The sequence below is a fragment of the Rhipicephalus sanguineus genome, chromosome 2, assembly GCF_013339695.2.
Source record: "Rhipicephalus sanguineus isolate Rsan-2018 chromosome 2, BIME_Rsan_1.4, whole genome shotgun sequence".
Lineage (NCBI taxonomy): Eukaryota > Metazoa > Arthropoda > Arachnida > Ixodida > Ixodidae > Rhipicephalus > Rhipicephalus sanguineus.
This window is the reverse complement of record NC_051177.1, coordinates 43,383,250-43,403,269: the sequence shown is the minus strand read 5'-3', so window position 1 is coordinate 43,403,269 and position 20,020 is coordinate 43,383,250. Positions and strand designations below refer to the sequence as shown.

Sequence of the window (20,020 nt, the reverse complement as noted above, 5' to 3'; positions counted from 1 at the left end):
CACATGAATGCACGCTTACCATATCGCGCTTATCTCAAGTAACATGCGCAAATAAGGTGACCCTCAACGCATATCTCGCGTGCTTTTTCACTTCCACAGCAAGCCGCATGCTGGGCGCGATAGAACCTTATCAAACTAAAACCTTGTACGGAACACCCCGTCGACGACGACGCCGGCGGCGAATTTTCGCTTAGGGCGTCCCTCTAATCAATATCGCACTAAAACACATCTTTATTTTTCCTCGACCAGGAAGTGGACATCTTCATCAGCCTGGACTACGCCGGCGGCGTGACCCTCGCTGTGGACGCCGAGCTCATCATCGGCGGCGTGGCTTCACTGGCGGTCAAGGTGAACCACTTCTCGGCCAAGAGCCGCCTGCAGTTCTCCAGGAAGCCCTACACGCACTGGTCGTTCGCCTTTTACGAGGTGCGTTATTCGTGTTGAACGGAACTCAAGCCCCACGACTCACTCAAAAGCTGCAGTTCAAATATATCCTTCAACTTACCTTTGACGTGAAGCTAATGCCGATGTAATGTATACCTCAGAAGCTTTTCGACCACTTCTGGTCCCACTGTGGCTATACAAAGGTGCAAGTGCATAATGCAGCCCCATTAATGTTCATAATGAGTAGACCTTGAGTTAAAGTTCCTTACAAGGCAGAATTGTTCAAAACGGCAAGTTGGGCGAGTTGGTAGTTAAATATAGTTTGCTGAGGACAGCGCGACCCGGACTGAGGACTAAGAATTGTTCGCCCCTGTTATGACTGGGGTAGGGCCCCTCGGGTGCGCGGCGTAGGATACGAGGTCGTGGCATCCCACCGCTGCCACCACTGTTAGGAATGAGGTTGCGTGGCCCATCGCTATCGTGCTCGGAGTAGTCAGTAATGGCAAGGTGAAGAAGGAAAAGATTTTATGTACACTATTTACATAATTTTGCTACCAGGCAACATGACTGCCAGCCCGACCACGTCGGCTGGTTCGACTCCGTTCGAGTCGTTCTCCTTCTCCGATCTCCCTCTCTCTCGTTCCACGGACCGGCACGGCCTTAAATCGTCTAGCCGTCCATTGTCCTGTTGACCGTCCGCCGGTCGCAGGTGTTGGGCTCCTATCCAAGTTCTCCAAATTGCGGCGCGCTGCCAGAAGCCGCACGCAGGTGTTGGCTCCTATTCAAGTTCTCTAAATTGCGGCGCGCTGCTAGAAGTCTCAATTGCGACGCGCTGCCAGAAGCCGCACGCAGGTGTTGACGTCCTCTTCGTATTTTGACCGTCCGCCGGCCGCAGGTGTTGAACCTCCTTTACACCGCAGGAGTTGAGCAGCCTTTCCATAGCTGGGCAACTTTGAAGAACGACTGGCGTCAGTTGACGGGGCCGGCCGGGTGAAGACGCCGTTTTCCCCGGATTGCAGACAAAGCATGCAGGGGTTGATCCCTGCTTCGACGTTCGGTCACCTGCTCCGGCACAACAGCACCCCCGCCGCCAAACAATGCATCAGGAGGACGAGCTGCTCCACGTAGCTCGGCTGAATTGATGCGGCCGGACACCAGGCTCATCCACAGCTCGAGGCGAAGCTCCCAAGATCACCGCTCTCGTGACATTCCACACGAACACTCGGCTGGCACGGACTCGATGCTCCTGTGGATAAGACGAACTCGACAGGGCAACCATTATCAAACTACACCCAACGCTGCAAGTGCCCTCCGCACTCCCTCGAATTGCCAGACATGAATGAAACAAATCTTACTGACAACTAACGTTCCCCCTTTAAATAAAACGAGGAGAAGTGCGTATCGCATGATGACGAGTTCAACAACAGACCTCCATTTCAGGTGTTGTTAAAGAAACAACTCTGAGGAAATACAAGAATTGTAATTGTACTAAAGCTGCTTAGGCATGGAAGGTAAACAACCAAGGAAGCCAACGGAAGCTCACAGGCTTCGCTAAATTCTCACTAAACGCTCTCAGCGTAAGCGTAACACACTAAGAACACAACATGGTTCTACTAACTATGAACTGAAATTGAAAATAAAGCTTACACCCTTCACATAAAACAATGCTGAACTACCCTTCGCCCTAAATGCTCATGCTAACTAGTACAAAACAAAAGAAAACTCAACCTACAGTTAGCTCCGTTGAAACATATTTCAACTATAACGCTAGAAGATTACCCTCCAAAATATAGACACTACATAGGTCAAAATTACTACCTCTACAGTAAACACAAACAAGTAACATTCGGTTACGCTCGACAAACACCACTCTTTCATAATTAGCGGTCGTAAAATCTTTACTCACGGCTAACGTGTATTATTCTACGCCGTCAGCTCACTCTCATGCGGGTTACTGCTTCCGCATGTTATTCTTAATATTGCGCCACTAAAGCTAGACATGTTCCCGTGAGCACTCTGTCACGCTGCACCCACATCAGGAACTGAATGCGCAAACGACATCCGTAATTGCACGTACTAGTGCCACTGCGAGATTCTACTCCGCGGATGTACGACTAACCTAGCTCTACTCTTGCGGTTACAATTTTTACAAACAACCGAGCGACTCGCTATAACCTTTCCTCATTCGCTCCTACGCAGAACGCACGCCAAAAAAAAACAAAAAACAAAAATAAATTTTTGCGTGGCTCTACCAAAACTCGCACAAAGCCTAGCCTTGCCTATCCTTCTCGCAAGCTCTCAGCTTAACGCCTAAGGTTCCGCTAACAACTCGTGGGACACCTTGACTTACTAGGGAGCTCCCGAACGGCACACGCAAAGCCCTGCGCCGGCCTTTCGTGCAACTGCGCACGTGTCATACACCAACCGCTTGCGGGCTCCCGCTAAGTGACGGAAACAGCAGGCCTCAAACGCCAACGCTAACTCGGCGCACGCCACCCGAAAACTGCCCAATGTTTCCTTGCGTCCACGCATGACACGCAACGGAAACGCCACAAACTCTTTTCATAGTCAGCTGTCGTAACACTATTCAAGGCACTCATCTCTTAAAGCCCTCGACTCGCTCTGATACGTGTCATTAACCTTCCGATAGCTAGCTGCACAACGCCTATCGGCTAACAAACAAAACCACAGAGCGCTTAAAGAAAACAAAGTTGAATAACACCTAACTAAGCCATCAATACTCGCGGAAATAACAAGGAATACTAATTACTAACTAAAATCAACAGTCAAAATTCCTTCCAACAATTCCGGAGTCGATATTCCAGGAAAAGCTAACAGCTGTCCTCAACAACTTTTCAGGCGCACTCGCGGTGGTCGCGCCCAGAAGGCTTTTCTCGTCAAGCGGGGTGTACGATACGCATGAAAGTTAATCATCCCCTCGTCGAGCCTCACTACTTTCCCTGTAGCGCACTTTTCTTTGTCGCCTCCTGCCACCTCGCGAAGGTCACCGACCTCGCGGTGTCGCACCTGTTTCAACGTTCCTCGAAAGGAACAACGGGGAGTTCTTTTACCCACTGACCCTTTCCGCGAATCATGCGCTTCTCTTTTCTTTTTCTTTCGGCGGTACGGGCGCATGCGGTAGAAACCTGTCCCTGACGGCAATCGCACTTGTCTTGCAATTTCGCGCCGACTTTTGAACTTCTTTCTCAACCGCGTCGCGACCTTTGTCGCATTTCTATCTTTCGGACGCTTTCTCCCTTTCGCACGCTTCTTGGTGCAGACTTTGGAGCATTCCGTCCGCCTCCGATGCTCATCAGCATCAACATGCTCATCAGCTGTCTCGCGCTTATTGTCTTGATGATTGCGCATCAATTCATCCTCTGACCGATTCCGCGTACAATGCGCGGCGCACTTCTTTTCTTTCTGGCCTCTCGGACGCATGCGATACAGACTTGTCAGAGATGACAACGGCACTATTCTCGCCTTTTCCTTGCGACGTTTGAAACCTTTCTTCAAACGCATCGCGATCTCTGCCGCGTTTTTGTCCTTCGGACGCTTTCTCCGCTTTGCACTCTTCTTGGTGCCGCCTTTGGAGCCTTTAGTCCGCCTCTGACACTCATCGACATCGTCAAAACCCTCGCCAGCTTCTTCGCGCGCACTGTCTTGATGATTGCCTAGCAATTCATCCTCTCGCTCAGTCGCTAGACTGGCGGACAGCTCAACTTTCTCTAGACCAATGCCGCTACTTACATCTTTACAAGGCCGCTCGTGTACCAATGAGCTATTCGTAACAGCATTGTCTCCTCCACTCAGTTCCTCTGTTAGCCCTTGTGGCCCTTAGTCTCTCAGAGTGGGATATCTTTCATTTTCGGCAATCCGAACGGCAGGACTTACGTCTAGGAGCTCTCCTGTGAACTCTGCTCCGCGATTTACTCGAGAACCCTCCGAACTCCAGACTCCTTCCTTAGCTGGCGCGCCTTCCTTGCTATCGTCTGTAGTGCTGTAAGGTTTACTTTTGGTGGAACGCTTTTCCACCGACCCTTCACACCCTGACGTGGCCGCGAGCTCTCTTTCCTTGGAACGGGTCAGGGTCTCTGCTATGCCTTCACCTGCACTAGCCTTTTCTTCGTCTGTAAGCGGCACCGCCGCTACATCGCACCGTTTGTGCTCTACATCTACAGATGTCAGGCCTCTTTTCTGCTGTGCCTCATGCTCCAATGCCTGCTTCTTCCTTTTATGTTTTTCCCTTCGTTTTCGCCGGCGCCTTTTTCTCACCGAACGACTCGGAATGCTGGCAGCTTCGACGCACGCGCGCGCAAGTACGCTGCCTTCGATTTTCATCGCCAAAACCTCAGGCGGCTCAACTAGCCTATCCTCGGTGTCGTCGCTAGGTGTCTTTACTTCTGACATAGCGACAGTCTCGACACTCTCTAACTCAGTTAGCTCGCCCTGAGATGTCTCTCTAGCTTCGGGTGATCTATCACTATCCTGGATAGCCCCTTTTTTTAGGCCTCCGAAGGCGGCCTCTGCGTCCTGCGCTTCGCGACTTATCTCGACCTCTTGGTCTCCGCGGCGCGCCTCGTCTTGCGCCTTACGACGCGTTTCGTCCTCACGCGCCTCAGCTTCTCGCGCTATGTGAAGTGCCTCTTGTTCTCGCGCCTCTTTCGCTTTTCGAAGCGCCTCGTCCGCTCTCGCCCATCGAAGCGCCTCAGCCTCTCGTTCTCTCTGATGCGCCTCCTCTTCTAGGGCCTTGTGACGCGCCTCTCCTTCCTGAAGCGCCTCGCGACGGGCCTCAGCCTCCTGTGCCTCGCGACGCTTCTCGACCTCTTGGTCTCTGCGGCGCGCCTCATCCTTTTGCGCCTCGGAGCGGCTCACAATACTAGACGCCTCGTCCCTCGTACTCGCATGTACGGAACTCTGTGGAGTCAAAGCTCCAAACTGCTGAACTGAGCTACCCTCGCGGTCTTCGTCAGTTATGTCCTGTGACTGAACGACAGCCGCGACGCTCTCTAAGCTAGTCAGCTTGCTCTGAGGAGTCTCTTCCATTACTGGGGCTTTATCACGGCCCTGCAAAGACCTCTCTCTTGGGCCTTTGCATTCGGCCGAACCTACATTACCCCACTGGCTGAACAACGTATCCTTAACCTCAGTTACTTCCTGCAGGCCGTCTGACACTGAGGCTAAAACTGAGCCTTTCCCACGTCCGAGGCACTCTGCGTGCCTGTTGGCCATCTTTCCTCTTCCCCCATGCGCGCCCTCGTCCGATGTCCTAGCTTTGCGCGCGTGACTCAAACGCTGTCTGAATCCTTTTGCTGACAAGCGACATTTGCGCAACAGCGCCACTTTGACCTGGTTATACGATACAGCGTCCTTCCTATTGAGTCTAGCTATAACATCGGCGGCCTCGCACGGAAGAAGAGTTAGCAACTCTTGCGGCCAACTTTCGCGGGAGAATCCTGCCTTCTCGCACGTTCGTTCAAAATTAACAAGAAACAATGCGATGTCCTGGCCCATTTTAAACGGCTGCAAAAGGTCTTCCATCTTTACCGCCTCCCTCACTATGGGAACCTGTCTTGCGGCGGATATACGAAGTTCCAGCTCCCTTAGGTTCAACTCATGTTCCTGCTCGGCAGCTTTCTCTTTATCCCTTTCCTCCTTTCTAGCTCGAATCTCCTCATGAGCTTCCTGGGCCTCCTCGACAGTCACCTTCTCTGCCTCCATAATCGGGAGGATCTGTCGTTTCCGCTTGGCCGAGCCAACGGAAATGCCCAACTCCTTGCAAATTTCAAGGAGGTCGTGCACACTGAACTTGTCCATACTGATACTTCACTCCGCCTCGTTTACCCTCGACTTAAAAACTAAGCGGTCAGACCATCCAATTCTTGGCTGACCAAACAAGGTTACAAGTCTACACAAAATGTCAAAACCTGCTAACAAAGACTTAGGCTAGCTAGGTCTGGCAATAAGAGAGGTAAACTTCAGGCACTCACCACACCAGGGTAGCTGACGCTGGCCGATCCCACCGAGCTGCCATCCACTGTTACGACTGGGGTAGGGCCCCTCGGGTGCGCGGCGTAGGATACGAGGTCGTGGCATCCCACCGCTGCCACCACTGTTAGGAATGAGGTTGCGTGGCCCATCGCTATCGTGCTCGGAGTAGTCAGTAATGGCAAGGTGAAGAAGGAAAAGATTTTATGTACACTATTTACATAATTTTGCTACCAGGCAACATGACTGCCAGCCCGACCACGTTGGCTGGTTCGACTCCGTTCGAGTCGTTCTCCTTCTCCGATCTCCCTCTCTCTCGTTCCACGGACCGGCACGGCCTTAAATCGTCTAGCCGTCCATTGTCCTGTTGACCGTCCGCCGGTCGCAGGTGTTGGGCTCCTATCCAAGTTCTCCAAATTGCGGCGCGCTGCCACAAGTATCAATTGCGACGCGCTGCCAGAAGCCGCACGCAGGTGTTGGCTCCTATTCAAGTTCTCTAAATTGCGACGCGCTGCCAGAAGCCGCACGCAGGTGTTGGCTCCTATTCAAGTTCTCTAAATTGCGGCGCGCTGCTAGAAGTCTCAACTGCGACGCGCTGCCAGAAGCCGCACGCAGGTGGTGACGTCCTCTTCGTATTTTGACCGTCCGCCGGCCGCAGGTGTTGAACCTCCTTTACACCGCAGGAGTTGAGCAGCCTTTCCATAGCTGGGCAACTTTGAAGAACGACTGGCGTCAGTTGACGGGGCCGGCCGGGTGAAGACGCCGTTTTCCCCGGATTGCAGACAAAGCATGCAGGGGTTGATCCCTGCTTCGACGTTCGGTCACCTGCTCCGGCACAACACCCCCCTCCCTCATCGCCCTTTTTTTTCAATATCTATTCGGAAGTGAAATACATTACCTGTGACGGTCGCCAGCGTTTGTGAAATGACTCATTATTGCCCTAGTGACGTGGCTCAATATTCCTGTTCTTATTGCCTTCACCTTTTACAGCGAAAGCTGTTATGATATCACAAGGGCCGTTTTTGGCGCTATAGTTGTCCGCCGCCGCCGCCGGTGTCCGTAACCATTATCGTTCGAAATAATAAAAAACGAAAGAAAAAATTTCCAGGGTGGAACGAGGTTCAAACCTGGGTCCTCTGCGTGGGAGTCCAGTATTATACCTCAGAGAAATGCCGGTGCTTGAAATTGCTTTGCAAAAAGACCCGATACAGGCTTCATGTCGGAAAGGAACCACATTAACATATGTAATGTATCGTGGTAGAAGAGTAAAATAACAACATACTGTCACACAACGCGAATTCTGTAACCAGGCGTCACAAAATGCGAATTGCGCAACGAGAAGGCTGTTGAATGCTTCCAACCCATTACAAAGGGGTCTGCCATAATTCTTCATCGTCATTAGCCACAGCATCAACAAAGTGTACATAATGCCTTACAGATGTTTAGCAGGTACCACAGTTCTGCGCAGAATGACGAAAAATTGCATAGTGGCTGCTTCCTTACTTCAGAAAAATTATGATTTATGGCGTAGTGGGTTCCGCGCAAGTACACTTCTATTGGTTGCCAAGGAAGCCCATAGGGTTCCTATGATCCATTTCCTAAGGGTCTCAATAAAGTTAATTCTATCTCTATCTCTCTATCTCTTTCTCACGTTAGCGTATGTTATAAAGCGTGGTGGGAGAGTGAAATAACGACCGGGCATCACACAATGCGAATTACGTAACTAGTGGGTAGTTTAATGTTTCCAACACATTACAAGATGCTCAGTCATAATTCTTCATCGTCATCAGCCGTCGCATCAAGAAAGTGCACATAATGACTTAGAGATGGTACCTCGCTTCTCCGCAGAATGTCTATTAATGTCGTGGTGGGTGCTTCCCAACTTCACAAAAGTTATTATTTGTGGCGTAGTGGGTACATTGCTAGTGTATAGTTGTATTAGTAGCCACAAGAGAGTTTATAACGGGCTCTAGAAATGCCGCTCTTCGAGCTTTCGCTGTGACTGTGCTGCGCTTTCCGCGCAGGCCTGGCGTTTTTTTGTTGCCTTTCCCGCTTATACCTTTTCGTGTTTTGGAACTGGCGGCTGATCGTGTGTGTGTGTGTGTGTGTGTGTGTGTGTGTGTGTGTGTGTGTGTGTGTGTGTGTGTGTGTGTGTGTGTGTGTGTGTGTGTGTGTGTGTGTGTGTGTGTGTGTGTGTGTGTGTGTGTGTGTGTGTGTGTGTGTGTGTGTGTGTGTGTGTGTGTGTGTGTGTGTGTGTGTGTGTGTGTGTGTGTGTGTGTGTGTGTGTGTGTGTGTGTGTGTGTGTGTGTGTGTGTGTGTGTGTGTGTGTGTGTGTGTGTGTGTGTGTGTGTGTGTGTGTGTGTGTGTGTGTGTGTGTGTGTGTGTGTGTGTGTGTGTGTGTGTGTGTGTGTGTGTGTGTGTGTGTGTGTGTGTGTGTGTGTGTGTGTGTGTGTGTGTGTGTGTGTGGTGTGTGTGTGTGTGTGTGTGTGTGTGTGTGTGTGTGTGTGTGTGTGTGTGTGTGTGTGTGTGTGTGTGTGTGTGTGTGTGTGTGTGTGTGTGTGTGTGTGTGTGTGTGTGTGTGTGTGTGTGTGTGTGTGTGTGTGTGTGTGTGGTGTGTGTGTGTGCGTGTGTGTGTGTGTGTGTGTGTGTGTGTGTGTGTGTGTGCGTGCGTGCGTGCGTGCGTGCGCTCTTGACACGTTACGCAGGAAACATTTATATGGCGATAACCTGCAACGTCTAACGTTAACTCTCCTGCAGGAACCAAAGATCTTGATATCTGTGGAATCCTCGCTCCAGGGCCAGAGCTTCCCACAGATTGCTAACATCATCTCGTCGACGGTACGGGTTCACCACCTTATTCGTTATAAACGACCGATCGATTTTCGCGTAGCAGGTCTCTCGCAAGACCTCGCAGCCAACTTCGCCTGTCAGTATGCCTCAACATAACAAGTGAATGGCACCTCTTCTGGCGGTTCTGGCGGATAATACATTTTTTATGACAGTGACTTCGTTAGCCTCTTTTACCTGCAACATCGCACGTGTAATACTGCACGACGTCCGGTTTCTGACAGAAAAAAATATGGACCGATCCTGAAGGCAATTCATTCCGGTCATCCCACTAAGTCAGGTTACTTCGTTTATCATATTTACTTGTATACTAGCAGCACTGGTTAGCAGGGGCCAATGTATAATATATCGCCTGCCGCGGTGGTTTAGTGGCCATGGAACTTGACTGATGACCCACAAGTCGCGGGATCGAAACGCGGTCGCGGCGGCCGCATTTCGATGGAGGCGAAATGCTAAAGGCCCGTGTGCCTAGATTTAGGTGCACGTTAAAGAACCACAGGAACCCCGCCACGGTGGTCTGTGGTTATGGTGCTCGACTGCTGACCCGAAGGTCGCGGGATCGAATCCCGGCCGCGGCGGCTGCATTTTCGATGGAGGCGAAAATGTTTGAGGCCAGTGTACTTAGATTTAGGTGCACGTTAAAGAACCCCAGGTGGTCGAAATTTCCGGAGCCCTCCACTACGGCGTCTCTCATAATCATATCGTGGTTTTGGGACGTTAAACCCCAGATATTATTAAAGAACCACAGGAGATAAAAACTTCCGGAGCCTTCCACTACGGCGTCTCTTATAGTCACACCGTGGTTTTGGGACATAAAACACCAACAATTCTTATTGTTGGCCAATATTGGCTATTGGTTAAGTTATAATGTCGGCTAGCCTTTGACCAACCCCGTCTTCATTCAGTATCAACCTAATAATTTAGTTGTAATTCAATTCTTTCCTCTCGCTCTCTCTCACTCGATGTGGCACGCCAACGTTTACACGCACGGCGTGTGTCGACTTGCCCGTCTTGATCTACCCTCTGCTGTGATCTACCCACTGATGTGATTCGCCCTGCTACAGAGTATAATAATAATATACATGGATGCAACGCTCTAGAAATGCGATGCGATGCTCCCCTTCTCACGTTCAAGTAAAAGCGCTACCTTTACTTCTTTTCGAACAAATACGGGTTATTACAGATCAAGCGGACGCTGCGCATCAAGCACACGATTCCCAGCTACAAGATACGCATCAAGCCGTTCGTCCTGCTGCCGGACTTGCGCATCGCGGCACCGCTTCAGGAGAAGATCAGCCAGAGCGGCAAGCTCGAGATCACGGTGGTCGAATGTTCGAGGCTCGTGCTCTGCGAGGGATCCTTCCAACTCTACTGCATGGTCTCCATCGGTGAGAAACCACGTTTTTGTCATTATTCCACGACGATTCTAGCAAACAGCATTTTCGGGTCTCTCGCTTTTTCTTGAAAAAGAAATCGAGCAATGGCATTCGATCAAATATATACTAGTACATGCGCCACGTGTAGTGCACACAGCCTGACGACGGGCTTATCGTGTGTTATTCAAAAAAATTTTTCTATTTAACGAACAATTCTCGCATGGCAAAAGTGCTTTTTTGGTTTGTAAATCTACAAATCAGAGAATAGGAAGCCACTAAAACAGTTCCAATAATTTTTCTTATTAGTGCGCCTCTAATAATTGACGTTTCACTCTTTTGTCACACTGCGATTTCTCTCATTTTTTTTTCTTAAAGCAGTAATATTTCTCAATAGGGAACAGAAAATGTGTGTTTTTCAGCGTTTCGCACTCGGTTAATTTTTACGTCATTGCGCTAAGTCCCTGTCCTTGAAAATTTTTCTCGAACAGAGGACTCGCAGTGGATCAACGTGGACAACATTGTCGGCACATCCTGGATTCCCATCGAACTGGAAATAAACAAGGAGAGGGGTCAGGCCACCGGAGTCGAACTCAAGGAGGTAAGCACCGGGAAACAGCAATGTCCACGAGAATTCGCTAAGATCCCTGGTAAGCAGATGCTGGTGTGTTCAGCAGGAGTCAAGTTGCCAGCACGTTTGTGAAACTCAAGTCAACCGAACAGCCCTTGCTTACGTAGAAATTATTCCTTAATTCCTACGTCACACCTTCTTGCCTGAAATGAAATACGAGATTCCTCAGCTCATCAAAATTGCGGCAAATTTCACTAGGCTTAACCCAGTAGTAGCGTACGGTGAAGCGTTCAGTGGACTGAAGCAGAGGCACAGTAGTACAGTGGCCCATTTTTTAAACCTGAACGCGCGAGCATCGACCGCCAAGTTGATAAGCGCCGTACAACGGAGTGCAGCGGCGAAATGAACGAGAATACGCGCATGCGCGCAATAAGCAGTCTTGGACAGCTGCCGTCTGCGGAAAAGCCTAGCCGACGGCAGTTGCCCACGACTGTATATAGCGCTTGCGCGTATTCTCGTTCATTTCGCCACTGCGCTCCGTTGTACGGCGCTTATCAACTTGGCGGTCGATGCTCGCGCGTTCAGGTTAAAAAATGGGCGGCTGTACACACGCCTTATACTAGTACATTGTTGCCAGAGGAAAATAGCCTTTAGCAGACAACGTTTGCCAAAGCCAAGTCAACAGTAGCCAAAATCAGCTCGTGCTCCTATTGTACGGGTAAGTGCGGAAGGTTTAGCACAAGCTTCATACTTCCTTCTCAACTAATGTTCTAATGTTTGTTTAGTCTTGATTACATCTTCATATGATATTTTTGTCCTACATTACATCACTGAATGCGTTTTTAATGCTGGCCCAAAAACTTTGTTTACTTTACATAGCTTACGTCCCATAAATGTTTTAGATTATTAAAGTGAACGAGTAAATATTACGAAGTGCACGTACAATATTGAAAGATTGCACGTAAATGAGCACATCTTTTGTTCATTCCCTTACAGAAATTAATCGAAGGAAGGTTTCGAGAGTGTGTCGTCGTGGACACCATAGCGCCGAACTCACCCTTCGCAGCCGGCGGGCTTATTGAGGTAACGTGCGGTAGACGCTTATCTCAGCTTGGCTGCTGTTGATGTTCTAGTTGTTGAAAAGACAGGTTTTTTAATCTGCTTCTCGTAACTTGCCCAACCGCTTTTATAGCAAATCTTCCAACCTCTTGCCCTTGAAGCACCGTTCTTTTATGGCCTATAATCTTTGACTTAAGCAGTTAAGGCGAAAGCCTCAGATGCCTCACCAAACGCGAAAATTGACTGGCATCCCGCGTCGGCGGCGTCAACACAAGTGATGCAAAAACTCATCCGTGATGACATCACACATCACTGCAATTCGTGACGTCATGACGTCACTACGTCGTCACATCACGTGACGTCACATGATGACGTCTTCGCTGGCCAAGGGTGAACCGATCGCGGAGGCAGTGCAAAACCACGTTAGGTTTGGAGAGCTTTCGGTGGGTGGCCGGGCAGGATCAATACATCGACTGAGAAGAAAAAGATGGCTTTCGCCTTCGGGTCGCCTTAGGTGAATGCATAGGGACCCTGTGAATTTTGCTTAACCTAGCCCAGACCATTTTACAACGGCGAGAAGGTATTCTGAAGAATCCTTTTTCGTCTGTCTTTCAGGGAGACATCGTGGTGTCAATCAAAGGCACTGACGTCACGGAAATTAAGCAAGCCTACAAGCTCTTGGCCAAGCACGGTGAAAAGTAAGGGAAAAAGTACTACAGGCATACGTGCAACTTTTAATGATAAAATTACATTAACTGTTCACATGCAGAATCACGATGAAAGTAGAGAGGAAGTCTGAATTCAAGTGGCACAAGCAAGCCGCACAGGAACAGAAAGGCCAAGCCCATAAGGTATGTTCCCAAATCAATTTCAAAGGGCAGTTTATTTTTCGCTCTGCTCTCATGGACTGGCAGTCAAATAGGGCCAGTCGACCGTGCGCAAGTAAGCGCTACGAAAAGAAAGTGAAATATAATTCGCTGGCGTTGTAACCATGAGTAATGGAACGCGCACCACGACTGATAGCCAATGTATAATAGTCTGCCTAAGTGTTTGTTTGTGCGACAGCTATTTCAATGTTGTTCTTAGGCATGCGCGGCCGGTCATGACAGATAGCATTAACACAATGTTCACGCGGATGACACAAGCAAAGCCTCGACGCGTTTATGTTAGCTCTGCGTCGGAACCGTCCAAGGTAGAGTAGGACGCTTGACGAGGGAATAATGTTGACGAGTAGTGTATGTGAACCGAAAAATGCGGTGCATGCGGGCACATATTTAAACCTTTCTCTCAAAAAGGCACGCGTCCATTGTCTGGGTTTGACCAAGAATGGACGCATATCTCAGTTGTACACACCCAGTCTCACATATATATATACGGCCGAAGTATGTGCTCGGGTACGTACCAAGTGATGCCTCGGGGGCCATAGAGTGGAGATTCAAGTCTAGGAGCCATTATTATTAGCGAAAGATTAGGAACACAAAGGAGCGAAAACTTCAGAAGCATGGGGGTCCAGATAAGGCAAAACCCAATAGGCGCGGTGTGAATGGTCATGCTCGTATTTTGTTTTCTTGACTAACTCCGCCTAATTTTGTGTGCGCGCTCGCATGTGCGAGAAAAACGCCGCGCTCTTTTTCTGACGCCAGAGTAATACAAAAAAAAGAACTTTTCCTTATTTTTTTTATTTAGCCTGGTGAACAGTCGGCGACAGCTCATGGAACATCCGCGATAGAGGACACCAAGACAAAAAACACCATCGTGACCACAAAGACGACACTGGCAAGCCTGCTTGGTACGCTCGCTTCTCTATTTACTTAGGCTAACTGGCTTCTTGAAAGGGACACTAGAGGGGGCTCTAAACCACTCCGAGTTCAAACAAGAGAGAGTGGTTTCGTTTTCCCCTTCACTACCCTTCCTACAAGCGCTATCTCCTCATCGCTACTTATTCGTTTATACATGTGGACAGTTTCACCAATAAGCGTTGAGACCATTAGGATATCGCGCTTTTTGGGCGACACACTGCTACCTCCACTTGCGCGGTCCGAAACGCACACACCGAAGTGAAATCAGTTGATCGCGCACGATAGTCATGCGAAACAAGGCAGAAAAGGTGTGCGACTACACGGAAAGGCAGGGTAGGAGACAATTAACAAATGATACTGCTCGTATAGGGACCAATCGAGATGGTATTTCCTCTGGCGTCATGTGAACAGACTGCTGGCGTCACGAATAGCACCGAAAAGACGGGAAACGCCAGGGAAGAATATGGCGCGCTCGTTCTTCGTATTTTACAGCGAAAGCTGTTATGAGATCACAACGAGGGCCGTTTTTGGCGCCGTAGTTGTCCGCCGCCACCGCCCCCGCCGGTGTCCGTAACCACCATCGCGCAAAATAAGAAAAACATGGCTGATCCCTCTGTCATAGGAATCGGTATAACACAAAAGTGAAACGTGTCTTCAAAGACGTAGTTGGGCGTTTGTTGCGCATTCTTTCGCCCCAAGCGCGAAGGAATGAATGCTACAGCATCAAATTGTAATGTTACGCGAAGAACGGCAAGCCGCTCGAAGCTTGCAATGCGCTGCTCAAGCAGAAAGGACGCGCGGAACGAACATACACAGGATGAGCGCGAACTGTCACAGCTGTAACTTATTTCTGCGTGAGCATGCTGCGCACTCCTTTCGCAAAAGCGGCCGCTGCAGTGAGCGAGGTGACCTTTGTGCTCTCAACGGAAACTTGCAGGCAGAGCGCAAGACGTACAAACCACCGAGATCACGAGATGATCGCCCGCACGAGCGACCACGCCCTGTCGAGGCGCGCGCTAATCCGCGTGGGGGACGACTTTTAAAGCGCGCTCTTCTAGGGTGCCTTGATGCCCGCGCGCTTCGAGGCACTCTACGCTCTTCGAGCCCTTCGCGCTATCTCGCTAGTGATAACGAAAACACGCTGTACCGCCGATCTCTCAGTACCGTCACCGGCAAATGGTGTGCATAAATAGCTCGCCGTTAGCATAGCGGAGAACATGCCGTCTGTGGCGGAGTCGTTTCGCGCTGCGCGCTGGCGATCGAGAGGTCGTAAGTTCGACTCCCGGTGACGGAACTTTTTATTAGTTTTTTCTTTGCCATGTTAGCCTTTATATTTTACAACGTCATATCCGTGACGGAAATGCGTCAGTGGAGCCGTGGTGGACCCTGGCATAAAACACTTTCGTGCTAAAAAAAAAACGAAATAAGAAAAATTTTCAGGATGGAATGGGACTCGAACATGGGCCCTCTGCGTTGGAGCCCAGTACTCTACCTCAGAGCCATGCCGGGGATTGAGACTGCTTAGCAAAAAGACCCTATACAGGCTTCACGTCAGGAAGGAACCTCATTAACATATGTAGCGTGGTAGAAGAGTAAAATAACCAGGCGTCACACAACGCGAATTGCGCAACGAGTGGGTTGTTGAATGTTTCCAGCCCATTACAAAGGGTTCTGCCATAATTCTTCATTGTCATCAGCCACAGCATCAACAAAGTACACATAATGGCTTACAGGTGTCTAGCGGGTACCACGGGTCTCCGCATAATTACGAAAAAGTGCATAGTGGCTGCTTCCCTACTTAACAAATATCATGACGATTTATAACGTAGTGGGTTCCTCGGAAGTGCACTTTTATTAGTTGCCAGTGAAGCCCATAAGGCCCCCATGATTCATTTCCTCAGGGTCTCAGTAAAGTTATTTCCATCTCTCTCTCTCTCGCTTCCTCACGTTAACGCATGTTATATAGCGTGGTGGGAGAGTGAAATAACAATCGGGCGCCGCACAATGCGAATTACGTAACTAGTGGGTTCTTTAAAGCTTCCAACCCATTACAGAGGGCTCAGCCATAATACCATACTGCCTTGCAGGTGGTAGCTCGCTTCTCCGCAGAATGACGAATAATGGCGTAGTGGGTGCTTCCCAACTTCACAAAAATTATGATTTGTGGCGTAGTGGGCACGTTGGTAGTGTACTCTAGAAATTCCGCTCTTCCAGCTTTCGCTGCGACTGTGCTGTGCTTTCTGCGCAGGCCTGGCGTTTTTTTCTGAGGTTGTTTAGGCGCCCTTTAAAAAAAACGATTTCACCTGTAATCGGTAAGTTTCCCTTCCGCAATAACAAAATCACCGATCTTGCCACGAGAACGCGCTCGCTAAGCCAGACAACACGCGAAATGAAAATACTGGTGGCGACGCCGCCTTGACGTTCCCACACCAGCTCGCAGTGACGTCATAAATTCTGAATGCGTCTGCGCGGGCCCACGTAATTATTAGTCTCTAAAAATGAATTACATGGCGCCTTAAGTGGGCGGAAGGCTTAACATGACATGTTTCGAGAACTCTCACAAAGGCAACCTGGCCAAAATGCGAAAGAATGTTTTGAAATATGTGTCATCGCGCCAACGGACCAGCGGCGGGGTTTTAAAAAGCGCGAAATGCAAAAAGCCAAACATTTGCCTTCATTTTAACTACGTTGTTCTTTTCTTTCTCTTCTGATAATATAGTTAAGATTGCCAGATAAGATTAGTGACAAGAGAATAGTTTATGACCCTAAATTGATTTAGGGTTTCACTCTAGCCTTCCTTTAGGAGCAAATTTTAAGTTGAGGTTGTGGCGATGGGGAGTTCTAGTTCGAATAGCGGGATCAAACACAGTTCTGCTGTATTTTTTTTCTAAATTGTTTAAAGAATCTTAAATACAACGTCGTCCTGATGTTTGACGGTGGGTGTCTCATAATCATAGTGTACATGTGGCGTGCTCGAATGTCAAAAGACCACCAGAAAACAAAGGTGACAAAACATGTCAATAATAAAAATTGCAGCAGATACAACGCGCCCTGTCGGAGTCTACGAACAGCGGAGCTGGTTCGCATTTTTTTTTCTTTTTCGCCCAATGCTCAGGCCCGCATTTCGATGGAGGCAATATAGGCCCGTATGCTTAGGATTCAGGCGCACGCTAAAGAACCCCGGTTGGTCGAAATTTCCGGAGCCCCCCACTACGGCTTATCTCATAATCATATCGTGGTTCTGGGATGTAACACCATCACAATTATCATTATGTTCAGAATTCCAAGACGCGACTTGTCTTCCTGGGCTTATCTTCCACCCTCTTTCCACATAGGAGTATGACGTCACCGGTGTCGACGATCATTTCTGACCGAACTGGTCTCAGAGAAAGGGAGAGTTGAGCTAGTTGCTCTGGCTTCAGTTCAAAACATCGCACCAGACGAAACACACAGAAGACTGAACAACACGAGCGCTGATTGGCAACTGAATGCTTCATTCAAACAGAAAAATAAATGGAAGAAAGAACAGAACATGCGCTCGCAAGCTATGCACATGACAATAAGTTGACATTCAGGCTTGCAGCATAATCATATCAAAGTAAAAAATCACAGCATATCCACGAAGTGAATGATGATGGAGCTTGCTCCAGAGGTTAAAACCGATAAACCCTGAATCATCTGTACATCTTCTCAATAACCATCATATAAAGAAGTGACACGAGAGTTGTTGTGGTGTGACTGCATATACACATTATATACACAATGTTTGTAATTTACATATCGATGCACTATATACACAAATTTACATATTGATGCAGTATATACATTTTGTTCAAGAGCTTCAGAATGGTCGAGATTGTGGTGAGGTTGTTGTCAAACCACAAGCCGTCGCATACCTTGCAGCTGTTGCCAAAACTGCGATTAGGGAATCGCGCTTAAAGCAAGCATCGGCGCCACCAACCTCAGGCAGCGACCGCTTCAGGCGCTTGGCCGCTGCATCTAGCGCCCGTGCCGATTCGAGGTCCGCTTGTCGACGCTTCGGCGCTGCTTCTGCGTCGCGGGCTCTCAGCTCGGGGTCCGCTTGTCTTTGTGGCCGCTTCGCTGCGGCCTCGAGGGCCCGTGCCACCTCCGGGTCCGCTTGTCGACGAGGCCGTTTAGCTTTGGCATCGCGAGCCCTAGCTGCTGCCGCCGCCTCGGTGCCGGTAGTGGCTTGTGCTTGCTGTCGGCGCTGGCGTCTCTCTTCGGCCTCGCGAGCTCTCACCGCAAAATCTTGGCGGCGAGCCCGCGATGTTGCTGCTGCAATGCGAGCCCTCCGCGCTGCTGCCTTGGCTTCTTCGGAGTTCATGATGAGTAGCGCTAGCGAAGTGCACTGAGTGATGTCCGGCGAAAGAGAAAGGAAGCGCTCTAAGAGCGAGCGCTATCTAATGCGCGACCCTCGGCGCGTGCTCTGCCGAGAGCGGAGCACGCGTTCAAGTGCACTATTCAAAGGCGCGTTTGCCGAGAGCGGAGCACGCGCCCTTGAATCAACGGAGTAGGGTGCCTTGATGCGCGTTTTGTTGCGCGTTTTGTCCAGGGTGAGGACATCTGCGGCGTCTACTGCGGCGCGGCTGCCATATTTTAGCCCACGGCTTCTTACCGGCGTCTCACCCCTCTACGGCAGCTGCGCTGAGAGGCACGAGACGCGGGGCAAAAAATGGCGTCGTGGCGGCATCAGCCCCTTCAAAGAATGGCAACACCCTAAGGGGGGAGCACACATCGAGGCACACTACAACGGAGAGCACGGCTGCGCCTCAAGCGGGAGCAATGAGAACTAGCGTACACGGCAGGAGGGACGAGAGACAAGCCCCCCGCAAAAGGAGCAATCTCCTAAAACTCACATTCGAGCAACGCAATGAACGGGGTGCTAACACACGTGTCGCCATTTTTTGAAATAACGAATGCTTCAGCTAACACCCTTATGCGGGAATCATTGTGCCCATAAACGGTGGTCCTGCGGCAGAGCTCCGGGGAGCAACCATAAGCGGCACAGTGGGCAGGCAAGTGGGAATACGGCGTACCCTTTAAAGAGCTACGGTGTCCACGCAGGTGATTGTGGTTGCTCCCCGGAACTCTGCCGCACGACCACCGTTTATGGGCACAATGATTCCAGCATAAGGGCGTTAGCTGAAGCATTCGTTATTTCAAAAAATGGCGACACGTGTGTTAGCACCCCATTCATTGCGTTGCTCGAGTGTGAGTTAATTTACTTGAATAATACTTAATTATACTGCAAGCCTGTAATCTTTTTGTCATGTGCATAGGTTGTGCGCGCATGTTCTGTTCTTCTTCCATTTATTTTTCTGTTTGGATAAAGCACTCAGTTGTCAGTCAGCGCCCGTGTTGTTCAGTCTTCTTCTGTGTGTTTCGTCTGTTGCGCTGTTTCAAAATGTTTTCAGAGGCCTTCCTTATAGCTAGGCTACAACAGGAAGTGTATACCGGAAGTAAGTTTAGTACAGACCGAATGTGCGTACAAAAGTGGTTTGGCTGATAAGAAGTGGCATAATAGAAGCTACGTATGATAATAATAGTAATAATATCTGGGGTTTAACGTCCCAAAACTACGATATGATTATGAGAGACGCCGTAGTGGAGGGCTCCGGAAATTTCGACCACCTGGGGTTCTTTAACGTGCACCTAAATCTAAGTTCACGGGCCTCAGATATTTTCGCCTCCATCAAAAATGCAGTCGCCGCGGCCGGGATTCGATCCCGCAACCTTCGGGTCAGTAGTCGAGTGCCATAACCACTAGACTACCGTGGCGGGGCGGAAGTTACGTATGGTCGCGTTGGATGTGCTGCAGTTTTATTTCTATTTGTGTAAGTATGCCCCATACCGTTAGGCAGCAGCGCCAACACTGGCGGGAAGTTTCACGAAGAGAAACTTGAGCTATAATATTGTACTGCGTATTGGGTGAACGACACCACATTAGCCAATAGTCAAAGGATAACCGGAGAAACGGG

The 20,020-nt window shown here is 49.6% G+C and overlaps 1 protein-coding gene across 1 annotated transcript in view; it reads left to right on the top strand.

The window, feature by feature from the left end:
* The window catches only part of LOC119381158 (PDZ domain-containing protein 8), a 43,027-nt gene that overhangs the window by 9,484 nt on the left and 13,523 nt on the right, over positions 1 to 20,020 (top strand). Inside the window, exons 5-12 of the mRNA XM_037649120.2 lie at positions 250 to 426; positions 9,130 to 9,210; positions 10,403 to 10,607; positions 11,084 to 11,193; positions 12,160 to 12,246; positions 12,838 to 12,920; positions 12,992 to 13,073; positions 13,909 to 14,011. Of these exons, the coding sequence (XP_037505048.2) occupies positions 250 to 426; positions 9,130 to 9,210; positions 10,403 to 10,607; positions 11,084 to 11,193; positions 12,160 to 12,246; positions 12,838 to 12,920; positions 12,992 to 13,073; positions 13,909 to 14,011 (928 nt within the window). The remainder of the gene's footprint in view (positions 1 to 249; positions 427 to 9,129; positions 9,211 to 10,402; positions 10,608 to 11,083; positions 11,194 to 12,159; positions 12,247 to 12,837; positions 12,921 to 12,991; positions 13,074 to 13,908; positions 14,012 to 20,020) is intronic.